The sequence below is a fragment of the Anoplopoma fimbria genome, chromosome 17, assembly GCF_027596085.1.
Source record: "Anoplopoma fimbria isolate UVic2021 breed Golden Eagle Sablefish chromosome 17, Afim_UVic_2022, whole genome shotgun sequence".
NCBI classification, from domain to species: Eukaryota; Metazoa; Chordata; class Actinopteri; order Perciformes; family Anoplopomatidae; genus Anoplopoma; species Anoplopoma fimbria.
The window spans coordinates 16,396,542-16,416,955 of record NC_072465.1 but is presented as its reverse complement, the minus strand read 5'-3'; the positions used below and the strand labels follow the sequence as shown (position 1 = coordinate 16,416,955).

Genomic DNA, 20,414 nt, shown 5'->3' with positions numbered 1-20,414 from the left:
ATAAGATAAACTTTATTGATGTAGTACAGTAAAGTTGACGACTATAAAAACGTCAAAAAAGAAGAAAAGAAAGTCAGTAAAATATAGAAACTATTGTAGTAAATATGTACGATGAAAAAAGGTCCAGTTAAGTCAGACATCATAAAGATAAAAATACAAAGTAGTACCAATATTAGGAATGGAAAAAAACTACAGTTAATAAGCCATGCCTGCATGGTAATAGGCATAACTTCTGGCAGCATGTTGGTATTTTAACAAGTTTTGCCCCAAAACATAAATTCCCAATTGGCAGATAACTGCAGCCTGTGTGAGCACTGATATAACAGAGAAGGCTCAGCTGATTTGGTTTAGTTGTTAGCAACTGTGCTAATCTCACCGACTCAAGCTGCTCTGTCTCAGTGGAAAAATACAGCAGGGAAGTGGAATACCTTTGTCAGAGCAAAACACTTTTTCAAGTGAGACGGCATGGTGCACAGACCAGTGCGACAGATAATTAGGTCATAGAGGAGTCAAAGGAAACCATAGCTACTTTGTTTCTTACTCTAGCTTTGCTCTTGACATGTTGTTTGTGTAGAGACCCTGCAGTACACCCAGCTGAGAGGAATACTGATCAGTTTGCTGTTGCTGTAAGCAACTCTTGTGGGAGGGTGCTTTCTGATGGAGGGGTAAGTACCTTCTTGTTTTACACTTTAATTCTAAAATGTGCTTCAATAAATTGCAGCTTTCTGATAAACACTTTCTGGTGAAAATTTTCCATTCCTGATAATCCCACAAGCTCAAATTCAACAAATAAAAAACAAAGCTTATGCGCAGTGCCAAACCATCAGCTGAGTAGTTTTGTCTCTGTACATAACCCAGAGCTACAAAGGTTTGGCTGTACTTTTCCCATAAATGTGGAAGAGGCTGAAAGACATTTCAGTTCAGATTTCATTGGATTTGATTCATTCCTTAATCTGCTGGCTTTTTCTGAACATGTCCAGACAATTCCTTAAAGGAAATTGCCATGATGTACCTGGGCAAGATAAAAGTCTGGTGAAGAAGACACAACTGTTGGATCGGGGCCAGTGGGGGAACAAGTTGGAATTTCTGTTGGCTGTAGCAGGAACCCTGGTTGGGCTAGGAAACCTCTGGAGGTTCCCCTATTTGTGCTACAAAAATGGGGGAGGTAAGCAGGATTCCCACGCAACAAAAATAAACATACATACAAAAACATACAATACTTTCTGCACAAAGTCAAGCAGCTGCACTTAATCAAAATGTACTGTCAACAACTGAGGAAAAAGAACTGACACATAAATGCATTAAAGTAACAAGGAAGTTGCTCAGGCGTTGATCAAAGCTGCTGTTTTCTTGGTTTAACCAAATGCAGCTCAGGGGACAAAGGAGACCATTGTTTTTTGCCAAATTTGGAAATCAGCCATTTATATAAACAACAGTTATGTTGATCAGAAAGTAATTATATGTCTTGCTAAACTCTTACATACATTCTATAAGAAGAACCAATGTGGGTTATTACAGAATCCAGATGTTTCTGTGCAAGCGACAATAAAAGAAAGCCATGAACAACAATCTTTTTGTATGATCCCTCTACAAACATGAACGGTCAGAGGGAGCAGTGTTTTGATCTGCTTGTCATGTTTTCTCTCAGGTGCATTTTTACTTCCCTACGTCCTGTTTCTGCTCTCATGTGGCATCCCAATGTTCCTCCTGGAGACGGCCATGGGACAGTTCACATCTCAAGGATGTATTACCTGCTGGAGGCACTTCTGCCCCTTGTTTGAAGGTCAGTGTATTAAAAAGAAATGCTTAATGTAACTAGTAGTGTGGATAATCATCATCACTCTGTCAAATTTAGCAATTACATATGTCTGTATTATATATTTTTTAAAAATCTAAAAAGAAAATGCTCACCCTCCCATGGTTAAACTTTTACTTCCCTTTTCTCTATACAAATGCTGGATGCACAGCTACATGCAATCTTAAGTAATTTTCAGATGACCATATATGTATATATATATATACATATATCTATTTATCTTAGCTTTAAAGATACGTAAAGACAGACTAATCTACTTCAGCTGATTAAAAACAAACCAAATTTTCTAATCTGAAGGTCAGTGAGTTTCTTTAGGAGAGACATTATTGAAGGTGTTGACATCTAGACAGCTACAGATATTTGGGTATTGTTGCTTATAACAAACTGTGCTTTGAATCCCATGTTTATGCTAACTCAAAAAAGGTCCAGAAACATGAACTCTTAACATTTATTCTGTGATGATGACAGTTAACAGTTTTTTTTAATTAAATCTGTTTAACCTTTTGTATCATTGGTTTGGAAAAATAAATTTGAGAAAGAAGAATAGACTTAAAAGCCTTGTTAAACTAGCCAGTAAGATTTCTGGGGGACGTCAGGATATGCTCTCGGAAATTCATAACAGGCAGGTGCTTAAAAGGGTAATGGCTATAAAAAAGGCTAATGCTATATTGGGCTCCTAGGACCATCCTCTCCTGAAGGAGTTTAAGCTTTTGCATCCAGTAAATCGTTTCAGGACACCGTTAGGAAACATATAAGATTCCACGGCTCTTTCATCCCAAATGCTATCAATATGCTCAATAGCATTTAGCACTCTGGCTGCACTCTTTGCACTGTCCTTGCACACTTGCACATTTTCACTATTGTACATGTGTACTTGGTAGGAATTTCTCTAGCTCTGTGTTTTAATGTCTTGATTAGTTGGATAACAAATATAACTTTGAACCTTGAATTAAGATGATTCTACAGAAAAAAGTCTATATCCCTTAAACCCTGGAACATAATGAATACATTTCCCTGAGTTTTATTGAGTTAAATTTGATGATCTAACTCATATTTATAAGCTCGGGAAAGACATAGCTCAGAACAAAACATTTGTCTATAACATATAGAGTTTTGAATTACAGGAAATAAGTAAGGCCAATAAGTGTAGTTTTGGCATTTTTTCCTTTACTTGTTTAAAAATAGTAATGAGTAATGAGTCTATTTATAATAACAGTAAACTTCATTCCAAGAAGGTTATTATCCAGTCAGAGGTGTAATGATTGGTTAACTTGAGAACAAAGACCTATGATTCATTGTAAATAGGCTGCTCGTGAAGCAAAATTGTCCATAGTGCATAGCCAACTGATCAGCTGTGATAATCAATCACGTGTGTTAAAAGACCCTGTTGCACAAACTTAATGACCCTCAGTGTGCACACACGGGTGTGTCTGTTGCTGCTTGGCACTCTCCACTTGGCAAAATGTCATGCCTCATGTCACCCAGAGATTAGTACAGACTCTGAGACACACCCAAAAATCTCAAATATATTGGAGTGTTCAAAAATTTATTCCCACGAAGCAACCCAAGTGACAAAAAAACACATATTTTCAGTACTTTGAGCTACCTGTTTAAACTTCTGTGTTTGTTTGCTCACACATTTTTACCAACATAACCTTAGCTGTAGAGTTCAGGTGTTACAGCAGATATATTATTTCAATCAAATCACAATTTCTATAATTTTTTTATTAGTTTATGGGTAAATTAAACTACAGTGCCCATGTTCATCAAAATAAAGGAACATGTAGCCCAGAGCAACAGTGTGTCGGATCGATGTGTTTTGGGGGTTTTAGACAACAATGGAGGTTTGTAACACAGAGGATTAAGATCAAGCTACACTTGTTGATTCAATTCATTGTTGGTTTTGGCGTTTTCATGGAATTTGTCGAACAAAAATATAGACTGAAAACAAACCGATCTGGATAACTGGACACAGATTGTCAGCTTGCCTCCATGACACAGCGCTCACTTGGTTTCACCTCCTGGAAAATCACAAACTTAAACATATGTTAACCGGTCAGTTAACTCTGGTCGTGACAGGTGTGCCAACTGGCAGAGTGGGAAGAAACCCTGCACCTCAAATCAGTGTTAAAAGTTTACCAATCCATGCCACACTCTGAGCAAACAGTCCTGTCATGAGCCATCAGAACAGCTAAACCAGCTAGCTTTGCTTTTTCTCCAACCACACTTAAATCCTGCCCAAGCATACCACAACCTGCTTTACCTGCATGGTACTTTGAATTAATTGACCAACCAACAATAACAGAACCACAATAACAATACTATTTTTAGGTAACAAGATGCTATACCTCAGTGGTCGGCCATCTTTTTTATATAAAGTGCCATTTCAATATTTTCTTGTTGATCGGTGTGCCATACCAACATTAAGTTAAGGCTTGACACCACATCAAAAAGTTAAAATCTCCAACAGATCTGTACTTTTATCCATCTCTATAGGCAATGTGCATAGCAACATTTAAAATAAAGAAATTCTCCCAAAGTCAAGACATTGTACATAAATATGAGAGCCTTTTACAAGAAGACTGCCATCCATATGAAAAAGTCCACATAGATCTGAGTGGAAATCATTAACCGGCCGACCTTCCACCAACGATGTTCATCAGCAAATCAGAGGCATAGTAGGGCATGGAATGCGGATGTGGAAAAAAGAACATTCAAACTACCATAAATAAAAGGCCATGTAACTGCCAGGCCCGGGGAAAGAGGTATTTTGGCCTTTGGATGAGACTTATGGTGAGTGTACCATTGGTTTAGCCACCCTATGCCAATAGTGGCAAACGTACCTTAGATTGTCTGTCCCTGCTATAGACCTATGTGCTTTATTATTTTTGCCCGTCATTATCAAAAATCCACATTGTCCACACCTTGTCTGCCTCCTCAGGGATCGGCTACGCTACCCAGGTAGTGATTGCATATGCTGCAGTGTCATACATCGTCATCCAGGCGTGGGCCTTCTTCTACCTCTTCTCGTCCTTCAGCATTGTGATCCCATGGGCCAGCTGCAGAAACAGCTGGAACACAGGTAGACATGCAGACAGGCGCAAAAATGAACTACGTGCATGACAGACGTCAGTGTCTACGTTTTCCTCATCTTTTCTTTTAATCTTGCATCTTTATAACAGGAGCAATAGAGAAACAAGCCCACAAGCTTGGATTCAAATGGCTACAGAAATATCAGAATTTCTTGAAAATTTGTTGCATTCTTGATTGATTGATGAAGCTATTGGTTTCATAGCAGCCGTGTAGCTCATAAAAGGTACAGTTAGATAACTAAAACTTCCACAGTGGAGGGTCCTTCACAGCTCAAATAACTATTAAGTGGTTGAGGATTATTGTGTATTTGGTGAGTATATAGAATCTGTCTTTTTGTTTTCAAATATCTATCTACACTTTGATCAATTTAAACATCTCCAAATGTTTTTTTCTCTCAGAGTCTTGTGTTGAATTTGATAAAACAAATGCGTCATCCAATTGGACAGCAAACGCAACAACGCCTGCAACAGAATTCTGGGAGTAAGTGTGTGGATTATATATTTCTCCTTATGCTACGCCAGATGATCTGATTTAAAATACAACAATTAGAAAAAATGAAACAAGAACTATATTCAACTAGTTTATGGGTAGAAAGTATACAAAACTATACAAGAATGAACAAGACATGTTAACAGGACATGTTAAAATGGCCTTAAAGGTAAGCTGATATTTCGAGTTTTCCTACATATACAAAAATATATGTATATTTATATATATATATATATTTCCAAAATGTCCAAACTTCACCATAGTCTCTGTGATCGGAACAGAATTCTACAAATAATTTGCTGACAAATATTATTTGGCAGCAAATGCATAAAACAGGGTGTGAAAATGTTCTCACATTTATTTTGCTATGTCACTGTCAGCCTTTCTCAGTAGATAACATGCAGAACATTTAGTACACTATTAATGTAGCTCAGGCAATAAAAACAACCGTCATTTTAACTTTTCAATTTTTCATTTGTACACCACATGAACAAGTAGTTGTGTCCCTGCAGGAGATTTTCCTTTCCCGAAACCATTTATGATTTATGAGGTTGACTTAAGTCAGACGATACTGTCTGAGGAACAGTCTCTGTTTGATACTCTACACTTGCTGGCAAGCTACACATGAACAAAAAAATACTACTCCATATCTCCTCCATGTAACATGCTGAGCTGAAAATGAAAATGAATGTAAAAGTGAATTAACACACGGGACAGATACAAAATGATACAAAATAAAACTAATACTACTACTAAACACTAAAAAATATTTATAAATTTGATTGTACTGGGCTGGTGGGTGCGCTGAACTACCTTAATGTTAAGTAGCATAATTAGTGGATAGTTTTTAAGCTGCATTACTGTATTAGTGTTGCCAGAAATATCTTGATTACTCATTTTCCACCTAAAACTGAAAATTTACTTCTGCAAGGCAAACAATATTTGCTTAATTTCAAAATGAATGTGGTTCAATGTAGCAATGACACCATGTGATCAGTCACATTGATTCTTCAGTAGCATAACAAGCTTCTTTATTATCGTGAACAACGTTCGTAGGGTTGTTGTCTTCATACTGACCTTGTTTTGGCACTATTATGTCCAGGAGACGAGTGTTGGGTATCTCTAAAGGGATTGATGAGATTGGTAGCCTGAGGTGGGAGTTGGCCTTGTGTCTCTTACTGGCGTGGATCCTTTGCTACTTCTGTGTTTGGAAAGGAGTGAGATCCACTGGAAAGGTACAATATAAAAGAAACACCTCAATAAATGAAACATTACCGATGGAGATGCCACGATAGATCGCAGATTGCACATTGCAAAAGTCTTTTTATGCTTCACTTTTTGAACAAAACTGCACACTGAAATTTGGATTTAGATATACTGTGAATATTTTCATAGTATGTTTATTGTACTTTTTCTTGTATATTTGTTTCTTGGATCTGTACTTACTTTTATATTGAATTTAATTTTCTCTTACTATGTTTATATTTTGCTACGACACACAAAAAGCTAATTCCTCATACGTGAAAACCTATTATAAACAATAACTATTATTCTGCATCTGTTTACATAGTTAGTTTAACGTCAGTAAACATCCAGGATTTATGGTTGGTATAATGGCTGTTAAAGTTTAACAGGGAGAGATTTTAGTTGTGTCACATTGTGTGCCAACTGCGCGTTCAGGAAATTATATTTCTCAAATTTCCTCTTGATATTTCCTTTGTTTTACTTTAATGTCACTTGTGCTTGTTATTTTGCTGTTCTGTTGCTGCTTCTTGTCAGATTTCAATGATCAATTGTGATTTAAAACAACATTTAAAAACTGCCTTTGTCTCATTTTGACAGGTGGTTTACTTTACAGCGACTTTCCCTTATGTGATGCTTGTGGTTCTGTTGCTTCGTGGACTCACTTTACCAGGAGCTATTAATGGCATAGCTTTTTACCTCTATCCTGACCCGACAAGGTTGGTGGACCCTCAAGTAAGTAATAAAGTCAAACATTCAACTTTATACGATGGCTTCCCACTGGAACCCCAAATACTGTAAAATACCTAAAGTGCACGATATATGCGTCCACTCTTACAGTAGTTTGAGTGGTGAAAGTTTACTGATATGTATGTTTTGGCATCTGCTTAGGTTTGGATGGATGCAGGCGCACAAGTCCTTTTCTCTTTTGGGATTTGTCAGGGCAGTTTGACAGCTCTGGGCAGTTACAATCAATATAATAATGATTGCTACAAGTAAGTGCTCGCTGCTTATTTTCTGTTTTTGAATCTTTATGCATCAATAAAACATATTTAACCTGAGATTCTTGCAAAAAAGTGTCAGCCTTAGTTTGGATGTAGTCTGTGATGTAAATGGGCTCTTAAAGATGTTTTGATAAAGATACTGCCATTAATAACAATATCTGTGTTTTCCGTGGCATATTTCATGGTGCTATGTTGTTCTAATTTAAGTTTATCATTTCCAACCTTTGGTCTCATCCGTTGCCTAAAGTTGGGAAAAAGATACAAAGAGTCAAGTGCTAAATGAACCAGCAATATGATTGATAAATGATAGGAAGAAGGAGATTTCAAATTAAATTCTTCACATTTAAAGCCATTTTGTATAAAAATGTAAAAACAATATAGCAACTTATTGTGCTGGCATACATTTTGTTTGTAGAAGTATAAGGTGATCTCTCGTTGTTAGTGATGCAGTCTATATGTTGCTTTCAGCATGTTTTGCTCTCTACCACAGTGTCTTTTTTAATGCGGCCACTGCGTCGGCACTCAAGTTATAAATGTTGAGAGGGGAAGAGGTACAGTAGAGTAAAAGCCTTTATTCAGTAAGGCATGATTTTCAACCTGCATGCTCTTCATAAAGGCAGAGTTAATGAAAGGCAGATAATAACGACTGGTTTCATATAAAGACAATCATCCACCTCATGTCTGTTAACATTTTACATCACTCATCATCCCAGTTTATATAGATAAATGTCAATATATCACAGCCATTGTGTTCACTTTGACCGTTATCTCCATCATCCTCTAGGCTATTGTTTTCTTCTCATTGTAACATTTTTACACAATTCCATTTGTTTTTAAAACAGAAAACAATATTACCAAAAAGTCAATCATTAGCTAAACACTTTTTTGTTTTAATTGTTTCCTCAGGGACACGTTCATTCTGTGTTTGGTGAATGGCGCCTCAAGCTTTGTGGCAGGGTTTGCCATCTTTTCAGTTTTGGGCTTTATGTCCTACGAACAAGGGCTGCCGATATCTGAGGTGGCTGCTTCTGGTAAGACCACCACTACACCCCATCTGTTACAGTACATACATTTAATGATCACCTCTGTTTGGGTAAAGCGCTCCCATTAGAAATAATGACATAGACTGGGCTGAGAGTTTAGCTGTTGCTTGAATATGGAGCCTGCATAACACATTTGTCTCTTCATGCTGATATGAGTGATTGGCGTGGTCATATTCAAAAGGCCAATAAAGGCCAAAAAAGATTGTTTGTGGTAGTTGGAATAAAATAGCAACTGTACTTTGTATGTTACATTATTACACCATAAGAATAATATTGTCCCTTCAAAGTAATCTTAATTATATTGTGGAATCAAAAAGTTTAATCTGCATGTTCCCAAATACAGGACCAGGCTTGGCGTTTATTGCCTATCCACGTGCCGTAGCCATGATGCCTTTTCCTCAGTTATGGTCTATATGTTTCTTCATCATGGTCATCTTGTTGGGTGCAGATACCCAGGTGAGATAACAAAACACAACAAACATTTACATTAAGCAGATTTTTTTTTTTTTTAGTTTTATTATTTAACCTTTGTTGATTGCAGACAACAGCTTTTTGTCTCTGAGTGTTCAGTTTACTCATTCTTCTGTTTCTCTGTTACAGTTTGTGAGTCTGGAGTGCCTGATGACCTCTGTGACAGACATGTTCCCCACCGTGTTTAGAAGAGCTTATCGCAGAGAACTGCTGCTGCTTTGTCTCTGCGCTGTTTGCTTCTTCCTCGGCCTCCTTCTCGTCACAGAGGTGAGAACTCATATTTGTGGTGTGTTAACAATGAATAAAAGCCAAGACAATCTCTCCCGGACCGGCAGCATGCTGAATCTCTTTAGTCATCTAATTTAGACAAAGCAAAAATGTTAAGCATCTGAACATTAAGCAAAATTGTTGTGTTGTTTTTGTGTTTGATGTGCAGTAAAAACCGACCCTCTATCTTTCTGCAGGGAGGCTTATATTTCCTTCAACTTTTCGACCATTACGTTTGTAGTGGCAGCAATCTTCTCCTTCTTTCAGTGTGTCAGTCGATAGCAATCGGATGGATATACGGTGAGTCATCAAGGTGGTGCCGCATTAATCAAACAATGATCTTGTTACAGTTTTTGTTTTTATGCCTATTGAAATTATCTTTTTGAAAAATCTTTTCATACCGTGGTAGTTATTCCTTGACGCAAAAGTTTTAAAAGCCTTCGTTAAGTGGTTTGTCAGAATTTTTGACTGAAGTGAACTTAAACACTAAGCTAACCAGTTAAGGACAACATGCTTTGACTCGTTTGTTACTGGGGGGAAAGAAGAGGAGGTGTGTGTCAGTTCATTCAAGCAAATCTGAAACATCTGACTAAATGAAAAATAAACTGCCGCTGTTAGGAGCTGGCTCAGCAGACTTTTCTGAAGTCCAGCACCTCATGCTGTTGAGCACCTGGCGGTCTCAAAGAAAGCCGTCTGAAATGCTTTTACTATTTCTCAAATCTTGATAGAGAGCGTTCTTTCTTGTATATTTAAAAAGCATAAAACTATAGCTAAGTGATTCCGTTGATATTATTCTTTTTTGTTTACATCAGGGATGTTTGTAAACAGCAGCAGAAAAACAGGCCTCATACATCAGCATCGGTGTTTTTGTCGACAGAGAAGTAATAAGAAATGGCAGTAAAAAAGATTAGTTTGAGGTCTCCATTGCTCATTTTGTCAACCAGAGAGCACTGACAACTGTAAAATATTGCGCTCTGTACATATCTTAGTCATAACTCTTTTAACAACCAAATTTGAGGGGTTCTTAAAAGTTCTTATTTCGTTGGTCAGAAATATCGATAAGGGACTCAAAAATCCTAATTTGAAGGCTGAAAATATGAACGATTGGAGCTTAAAAGTACATTAAACCCATTGAACCAGGTTTAAATTCAGGCTGAAGCAGAGTGGTCAATATCTATAAACTGAACTAAATGATTGCAAAAGGTTAAACAATAGTCAAGTTTTCACTTAAATTACACTGAAAACAACATTTGACTGTTAATAGTTGTTTGTCCGATACTGACTGAGGTGAATGTTTACTCTCCAGTCCTCACATAGCTTACATTCTTTTGGTGCATTTGTGGCTTTACAACGTGGACTGCATTTCTAACTAATGCCTTACTCCTCTGGTACTTTGTCAGTTGATTACTAGATGTTTTTGTCCACACTTGCATTCCTGTGCTCTCCTTAACGTTCAGCTTTTACTCTTGTTTTAGCATGTTTAAGCTTGATAGACATGTGATCCTCTTGAGGAGGGGTGTTTCTATTCGGCACTCTTTCTTTGACTGTGAATGATTACAAAAGATTAAATTGAGCTCAAAACATTCACTCTATAAAACACGTCTTCACACTGCCTCCCTGTCAACTAGGATTTAAATGCTGCCTCAGACGGGTTTGGGGTAAATGTGATAAATTATGCGTCACTTTAAAGCCGCGTTGTCAACTGTAGTAGGTTACATATTTCTTTTTTTAATAAAATAGTTAATAATGATGTAAAAAATTGTTAAATATTGTAAGACGATAGTTTCTCTTCAAATACTAACATTGTCCTGTTAAATACAAGTGTGATTTGGAGTCAGTGTCAGTTGTCCATATATTACATCATGTATTTGTTTGTGTTCTAACTTGTGTTTTTGGTGACTGTGCAGAATTTATTTTCATATCTACTATATATCTATTTTCCTTCTCATTACCAGGTTCAGATCGTTTCTATGACAACATTGAAGACATGGTGGGTTATCGTCCGTGGCCCATAATGAAGTACTGCTGGCTTTACATTACCCCCACTGTGTGTCTGGTGAGTGAAATAGTGTCTTTAAATTGCCTCAATAGTGAAAAGACATGTAGTTGATGCATTTGTGGATAATATATGTGGCAAAGTGAATAAGAAAGAACAAAGGGAAATCTAAGCAGTTTTGGAAAACTTGTTTTTGGTCATTAACATCAAATTCAATGATGTTTTGAGTTTACATTGAGATTACAATGTTACCACTGTGTCTAACTCATGCTGTAAGTGGAAGGAGGATTTAAAAAAAATGTGGACTGAAGAGAGTTTCCTGAGAATTTCATTTTGACAAACAAGCTACAGCTGAGATGTCTCAGTTTGAGGGATAGGGACACGCTTTTCTTTGTTATTGAGGCTGATAAAACAAGTTTTCTTCACAGAAAAAAGATTGCCTACTGTGAGGTGACAGAGAGGAAAGAGGGAAGAGAATAATATTGCCGCTTATGTTTTTATGGCATATAATTCAGGAAACTTAATATATGGTATATGTTGACATTTAGCAGAAGAAATACAGTTTTTTTCAACTTTCCCAATCACTCACTTTTCATGGACAAGAGAGGGAATGAGATGGTTACCTCACATTAAACTATGGTTTACAAAAGCAAACAAATCTGGTCCTTACATAAGGTGAAGGAGAGAGAGAAACAAAATTTCAAACATTCAAAGTTTGGGCAATTCAAACGAGAAATGACAACAATGTTCTTTTAACCAAGCCAAAATTCGAAAAAAGAAAGTTTCACTAAAATAAACCCTTTGGCCAATTTTAAGCCTAAAAAGGTTAGCCTCCCTACCCCCAGGCTAACTCTGACTTAAGAGCCATGTTTCCATGGTAACAGTGACATCTGCTGGCCTGTGGTGACAAAATAACGTGGCTCATAATTTGTGGCTAGCTAACGGTGTTGAGCAAACAAGGACGAGTTGGCAGAGGTTTTGATCTCTGCCACAGTACGAAGCCACAGCATCTCAGCTCTGCTGCAGGTCTGCACTGGACCGGAAGGTTCTTGTGTTGTGAAACTGACTTACAAACGCTTCCCAGAAAAATGTTGAAAAAGAAGGCTGGTGGAGTGAAGGGAGTTGAGTGGTTTGATGGAGTTTATTTTACTCCTTACTTAGAGATTGTCAGCAACCAGACAACTGTTTGCCGTGAAACGTATGAATTTAGAAGTCCATCTGAAGTCTGACTAGTTTTAAGATAGTCAAAGTCTATCCGAGTGAAACAGGCTTCAGAGCTCTGCCGGCCAGTTATTTATTACATAACCCTAAAGCCAGACCTTTCTTTAGCTACATGTCAGGGCTAAACAGGATGTTGGTATCGGTTTTGGTTTCCATTTGTAGTCCAGGTTTTTGGTTGAATGTAAGTAAACAGTCCGTGTGGAGAGCAAAAGAGGCCAATTGCACTGGCTGAAATGCAATTTTGGAACCCAAAGACTTTTGTCTGAAAATACTTTAGCTTTTTATTGGTTTTAGATTAGCTTGTAAATTGGCATTGTGAAACAACCAAGTGGTTCACGTCGTCTCTCAACTCCAACTTCAGTCTCATATCTGAAGTTGCTAATCCGAATGCAAACAATGAACAGCGCACAAGTCTTGGCTGGCTACACGGGATCCCCCAAAATTTGGAGATTGCACCTGGAGGCTAATCCATTGTCAGACCGACGCCAGAGGCAAATAGGATCTGAGATTCGGGCGTTGCTTAGCTCAGGATGCATCAACAGTACGCAAAATAGTGCAGATTGCTGAAAGGGAAGAGATACCTCGTGAGATACACTGCTAATGGCAGGCTAATACCCACAGTCCACTTCTGTTGAATATATAACTATTTCTTTAGGGACTTTGTTTTTCTTTAAGGTATTCATGTTGAAACAGCTCAGAGCATTCTCCAGACGTATGCCACAACACACTATTATTTAAAATATCATTGTATGTAAATTAAGATTTTACAGCGTAGCTTAAACTGTGAAAAACCTGCCCAGACCAAAAGTACACTGAAATATGTGACAGGAGTGTCCTAATAGTTTGGCTCATATAGTGTAAATGAGAAGACGCCACAATAGATCAGTAAATTATTTATAAGTGTGTTATGTTTATGGCGAACACTTACATGTGTTAATAATAGACATAACTTTCTTCAAGGAGAAAATGTATGATAAACTGGACATCAGGAGGTAAAAGTAAGTGATCTGACCTGATTTAACTGAAACTGAAAATAATAGTTGTTGGTATTTTTTTTCCTGTCAGGGTACCTTCATCTTTTCATTGGTGAAATACAAGCCTCTCAAGTTCAACAAAACCTACGTCTACCCGACCTGGGCTTATGCTTTGGGCTGGTTCCTTGGACTGTTCTGTGTTCTCCTGGTTCCTCTGTGGATCATCTTTAAACTTACGCGGATGAAAGGGACTATAGGGCAGGTATGTACTGCAATGAAGAAAGATATAATAAATATTCAAAAAAATGTAATATTTCAAAACATGATTAAGGTAATTTATGTAGTCTAGGGCTGAAGTAATAATTCAATCAACAGAGAATTGCCCCAAAATGCTCCTTAATGTGAATATTTGCTCATTTTCTTAGTCTTATATGATAATAAACTGAATATCTTTAGGTTTTTGAACTGTTGGTTGGACAAAAACACGCAATTAAAATGTGTCATTGGAGGTCTGGGAAATTCTTTGGTGCATTTTTTCGCTATTTCCAGAAATTTTATTTAACCAATAATTAATCGAGAAATATAACAGTAGATTTTTTGATTATGAAAACAATCTGTAGTTGCAGCCCTAATGTGATTATTACAATATTAGATCAGTTTGTGAAATCATAAGCTTACATTTTAATCTAAAAATGGAAACCCAACTTTTTCATTTGTGCGGTGAAGCTAAAATCATTGCAATTTTGTGTTCCATATCTAACAGTTTGATTTTGTTTTGCTGTTTGTTTGTTCATTTTAGTAATCATTTTTAAAGTGTATTTTCTATTTCACTGATTTAAATCTTGCTTACTATAATTACTTTGTCAGAGAACAAGGGAGAACAGTAGGGGACAAGACTGTGAGAATAATTGAGCATGTCAACTAATTTGTTGTACTATTCTTACTAAGTGACACATAGGTAAGATTTTCACATTACTTTAATACCATTTAACAACATGTACCGTAAATAAATGTTATGGTTAATTTGAGGCATTGAAGAAACAGTTAACAGTTAGCAGGTTACAACATTGGTTACTCAGGTACAAAAATTTCAAACATTGAGAAGTAGTTACTGCAAGAATTACAGTTCAAGTGCTGTTGTAGACAAGCAGAGTGCAATTACAGACATACAGGAGTTTTAAAAGCTTTCAAAAGGAACAGTAGTGTATCAACAAGGCCCTCCAGCCAGACAATGTCAAGGAGACGCAGCTGCACGTACCGACATAATTACTCAACTTGACACTAATGAAGCTTAGTAGTGTGATAAGGTGAGATAGAGGTGAGAGCCATGGCTTTTTCTTATCTAGCCTCAGTTTGGATATTTCCGCCTGTATGTGTCTGAGTGCTACATAAAGGCTCATATTTTTTTTACTCACCATTTTATTTGTCAGTTAAGTCTGTTGACAATAACAATGAGTCATTATGGGTTAAACAGCATATTAATATCTGATTGATTGTTTTTTTCCTACTCAGATATTACATTTATTTATCAATTCATTATGAAAGAATTATTTAAACTATTTGCCTTTCTAATCTCTTCAACTCTACTAAAACTATTTCAAACTAATAGTAGACATACAAATTGACAGCACCAATTCAGACAATCCTATAATATTTTTACCACTCTCAGTGCTCCTCCCTTTCTGTTAAACTGTTGCTACATCAGTCTTTATTTTTACATTTGTACAGTGTGTTACAAATGTGTCAATACTTTTGGCAAATAAGGAGCACTGAGTACGCCTTGATGCTGTTTGTCGTAATTCCCTCCTTTTCTGTATGTGTTTCTGCTGACCACGTTTGGAAAACCTACTGCGATGTACCTCAACAATTCTACTAACATGAATTTACTGATTTTGTTTCCACAGAACCTCAGGCAGCTTTGTCAGCCTGAAATCAAGACGCACGGCACAGCGAAGCAACCTGAGCAATGCCCTTTGAACCCTGACAACACTCTTTCTTCTGCTGCCAATGAATACAAAGCAAGTGGTGGAGCTGAGATGGAGATGCAATTGTGAGAAACTAACATTTTTTGAGAATATTTTAAATGTAATATTTTGATTTTAAACTCCAGGTTTTACAAGTGAATCTTTTTAAAGAAAATTATGATGAGCAATTAGTTTACCAGGTCTTATACCTAGGCAATAAGCAGTGAGTCTTGTGTCACTGTAAAATGTCTCTGCTGTCGACCAACATTGTATATACAGTATTGAAAAGCAAACTATATATATATATATTTTAAGTTAAAGCAAACCTTGGTCAGATCAAGTAATCATTTTCATGTTTTTGTCTGCCAGAGGATCAAGAGATGCCAATCTTGAACATAAGTAACATGCACTGTCACCACAGATTGTTAGGCAATCCCATCCCACGAGATTAGATAGATAGATAGATAGATAGATATAGATAGATAGATAGATAGATAGATAGATAGATAGATAGATAGATAGATAGATAGATAGATAGATAGATAGATAGATAGATAGATAGAGTACTTTTAAAAACATGTTAAAGTAATTTAAAGAATGCAGCTGCTGCAACAGGCTGACAGACTGCCAACTTTATAAGGTATGTACACACATATATATATATATATATATATATATATATATATACACACACACACACACATAGGACATTATTTGCCTTATATATTATATTATAATTTGTCCCCTATTAGCTATCTATGTTCTGTATTATATAATTGCTGTTACATTTATTTACCTGCATCTGTTATTAGATTACATTAGAATTAAGTGGGGATCATCACCAGACTCTGCTACCAAGAGACAAACTGCTTCCAGCAGTTCAGTCTGCATTTTGCTTTGCCGTGTAAGCCCACCACACTCATCTCACCTAATGATATTGTTTGTTTACTGGGCTTCAAACATGCAGTTTATCATATGGAGAAATGGTTGAGTGGATTGATTGTGCAGATTGTACAGATACTTTCCTTAAAATAATACAACAGAGTAAAGATTTGTAATACTGTTTTTTGCTACCTAAGTTATGACATGGCACTGAGGTTTTACCGCTTGATCAAAGTTTGCTCTGCTTAGTAGGTGGTTACTGCCAAGTTTTAAATGTATAGAGAAGCAAAGTGAGACTTTCAAGAGTCTCCAGAGTTCCAGAAGTAAAAGACCAATTTATTTTCTCCATAGAAAATGTTAGTTGACTGCAGACATTCCCCCTTTTGGCACTTGGCAGTCACTCTCATGACCCTCTTGGCACTAAATCATGTTGCCAGCAACACTAATTGCAGTCTTCCGTTCCAGATTACACCTTGTAGTACAGAATTAATACGTTCAGCAATTTAAAATCACTACACTTTCAGATTTTGGATAAATTTAACAACTACACTGCAGTAGTCTGATCTTGATTTTAACAACAAAGCATTCAGAACTTGTCAAAATTCTGATTCAAGGCTTTGTCTGGATTCTTCTCCATAGCAAAGGCTGCTGAGGCTCATGGGAACTGTAGTATTTAGAACAATTAGCCATATCAAGCTGACAGAAAACCAATAGTTTAAATTAAATTGTAATGTTTATAACCAATAGCCGTAATCCTTTAGTATAATTAAATTCCCAGACCGCAGTGTTTCTGTGTTTAGGAAAAAGTTATCATCACAATAACCTTCAAATATAATTCAAAACATGTATTTAGAAATTTTGAAATATTTCTAGAACCTGCAGCTCTGCCCACAGGAAATGCTTCCCTTGACAGATGTTTTAAAAGGTCTTCAGTTAATGTTGTGCAAACAAGATATTCAGATCTTTTTCACTGGCATATATGCATCATTATTGGTAGTCGGTTCAGACTTTTGAACCCCACTGTAGTTGTCTTGTTAGTGTTGTAGAGATCCATAACAGCTGATTCCTGGAAAAATTGACATTGAATTCCTGTCCAATACAAATATTTATTGAGAGGAGATGGAAATGTAGAACATATTTTTATCAAATCATATCCATGTTTTGAGAATTCAATAAATTTTATATTGTGCTGATTTTGAATTTGATTTGCATTGTATTTGTTCACACCATATTTATATTCACATTCTTTTTTTTATTGTGTATTGTCCTGGACTGGACATTTCTTTAATTAGACACAACCAAAAGCAGTTTCCTTTCAGTGTTCCTCCCCTGACTACAGGAGGAACCTTAAAAAGCCTGAACTGTCTTCCCGGTCTTGTCCTCCACTCCTTTTCCAAATAGAAGATGTTTCTCATTAAAAAATAGTAGTACATTTGCTTGCTTTGCAGAATTTTGAGGTTCATGAATTTTACTCGATTAATCCTATTTCATGTTCATGTTTTTACCTCACTGCTTTCAACACCCAATAAAGGTGCAAGATTCGAGATTGGGCGCATTTCGATTGCCTCTCAACATGTTGGCACCGAGCCAGCGGCTCACAGTTAAAGGTGCTAACAGCGTTAACAGTGGAAAATACCACAACATTGGTGATTGAGCTAACAGTGTTTATCTGAGGGGGAAACTGAAGAGTGGGACGATGACGGTCAGGACGTCATTATCAGCTTTATGAGAGCAGAGCAGAGGGGCGGCTGTGAGCTAACCAGTTGGGAGAACATGCTCTGACATGTACTAACAGCATTCACGGTGCTATATTAATGTTCAGAATTTTTTGAACAGCTCTTTTAACTTATTTGTATAGGTATCGTACTTATACAGATCATTTACTTAAGTAAATGATCTGCTTACTTTTTACACAACTGGTGATGAGTATATCAAACATATTTGTCCTGAATGAGTGAAAGCTCGAAATGGCAACCGACAAGCTACAGTTGCGGCTGGAGGTGTCACTCAGCACTGAAAGCAAAGACCAAAGATCTTAGCGCACCCTGCTGTGAGCTTAAGCAAGATACTGAGCTGCACTGAAATAGTCCTGGAGGAGCAAAAAAGGTGGAAAGGGAGAACTGTGCTTATGCATGAGAGCAACTGCATTGCATAAGGACCGACGACGGGTATACTTATTCACAACTTTAAACTACAAAGCAGAAGTACATTAAGGCAAAAATATAAAGAGGTAATCACACTGAAAACAGTATAGTAATATCTGAAAAAGATTATCAGATTAGATTTGAATGGCTTTTCACAGGACATACAATATTTAAAGGTCCTAAATTGTATAAAGTTAAATTTTGTCTTTTTATTATAAAGCAGGTCTAAGTGCTATATAAATATTGTGAGTAACGAAAACCTTGATCCATGTAGAAAAACTCAACGCCCAAATTCAGAAACTGTGCCATTAAAAGCCCTCATGATTTCCGAAGTTTACAATTCATGGACCAATTTAAAGTTTTAAACGTAAATATTCAAAATGTGTCCCATTTTATTTCTATTTGCAGTGTACGTGAATTACATCAGGGGTAGTAAACGTGGACCCAAGCTGTTGTCTACTCATTCTGTTGAAATACGCTGAAACCAAGGAAGATATAAATATATATAATATATATTATATATTTATTGGGTAACGAACAGACAGAGGGAGAATACATATTGAGACGGAGAGTGTAAGAAATGTTTTTATAGTTTTTGGACATTAAAGCATTTAACATATTCTAGAATAACAAAATACAAGTATGAGCCTGTAAAAGAGCATGATATGTCTCCATTAACACCTGGCTGATAAGTGTTATAATCACACATACCATACTGTAAATGACTGTAGTTTAAGTGAATACCTGAGTAAAGCCTGAAATCAGTTTTGCCTGTGGCTTTGCAATAAAGGTGATTGGCAGGTCATTCAGTCCTGGAACACATAGAAAAGATTGATGTATGTATCGTAAGTTAAACAAAAAAAAGTTGAGGGACATGTTTAAATGGGATTTTTGGATATGTTTCTATCACCTCCAAACACTGAAACAATAACATTTTTTCTGCACCGTTTCGCCCTCCTCTCAGACTCTGATATGCATAAGATTTCAAGCTTTTGAGCCTTAAATCAAATGGTAATTATATGGTAATGCTTTAACATTTCCTTCTTGGAATTCACATTATATAAATATGAGTTCACTATAAACAGAAATGTACTAAAAGTAAACTTGGTTTATATAAGTTTATGGAAGAGAAGCCTGTTAAAAGCAACATAGACAGGCTCACTTGAAAGGTGATTAATTTAAATTCCTGTGATGAGTTTTTTTTACAACAAAACTATATCGTTACAAATATGCATATATATATATTGCAAAGTAATTTAGTTGTCAGGTTGACAGGCTTATCTGGATTCACGACTGTTAAAATGAGTTTTTCAGTTATTCATATACAGCGGGTAAAATAAGTTCAGAAATTAAGTAATGTGTAATAAAAATGGAATGACACAGGGAAAAAGTATTGAACACGCTTACTGAAATTTATTTAATACTTCGTACAAAAGCCTTTGTTGGTAATGACAGCTTCAAGACACCTCCTGTATGGAGAAACTAGTCGCATGCATTGCTCAGGTGTATTTTGGCCCATTCTTCCACACAAACAGTCTTCAAATCTTGAGGTTTCCGTGAGCCTCCTCTATGAACTCTGATCTTTAGTTCTTTCCATAGATTTTCTATTGGATTCAAGTCAGGTGATTGGCTGGGCCATTCTAGCAGCTTTATTTTCTTTCTCTGAAACCAATTGAGAGTTTTCTTGGCTGTGTTTGGGATCATTGTCTTGCTGAAATGTCCACCCTCGTTTCATCTTCATCGTCCTGGTAGATGGCAGCAGATTTTTATCCTTCCTTCAATTATATGAAGTTTGTCAGTGCCGTATG

The 20,414-nt window shown here is 36.5% G+C and overlaps 1 protein-coding gene across 1 annotated transcript; it reads left to right on the top strand.

The window, feature by feature from the left end:
• Nucleotides 1–379: 379 nt before the first annotated feature.
• LOC129105512 (sodium- and chloride-dependent GABA transporter 2-like) lies at nucleotides 380–16,056 on the top strand. The gene is made up of 15 exons (XM_054616580.1): nucleotides 380–665; nucleotides 981–1,165; nucleotides 1,649–1,783; nucleotides 4,758–4,898; nucleotides 5,308–5,389; nucleotides 6,501–6,633; nucleotides 7,241–7,375; nucleotides 7,532–7,635; nucleotides 8,551–8,675; nucleotides 9,031–9,143; nucleotides 9,288–9,425; nucleotides 9,623–9,725; nucleotides 11,381–11,481; nucleotides 13,708–13,878; nucleotides 15,521–16,056. The coding sequence occupies exons 1-15, from the start codon at nucleotides 658–660 to the stop codon at nucleotides 15,668–15,670; spliced, it is 1,824 nt and encodes a 607-aa protein (XP_054472555.1). The 5' UTR covers nucleotides 380–657; the 3' UTR covers nucleotides 15,671–16,056.
• The last annotated feature ends 4,358 nt before the right edge of the window (nucleotides 16,057–20,414 follow it).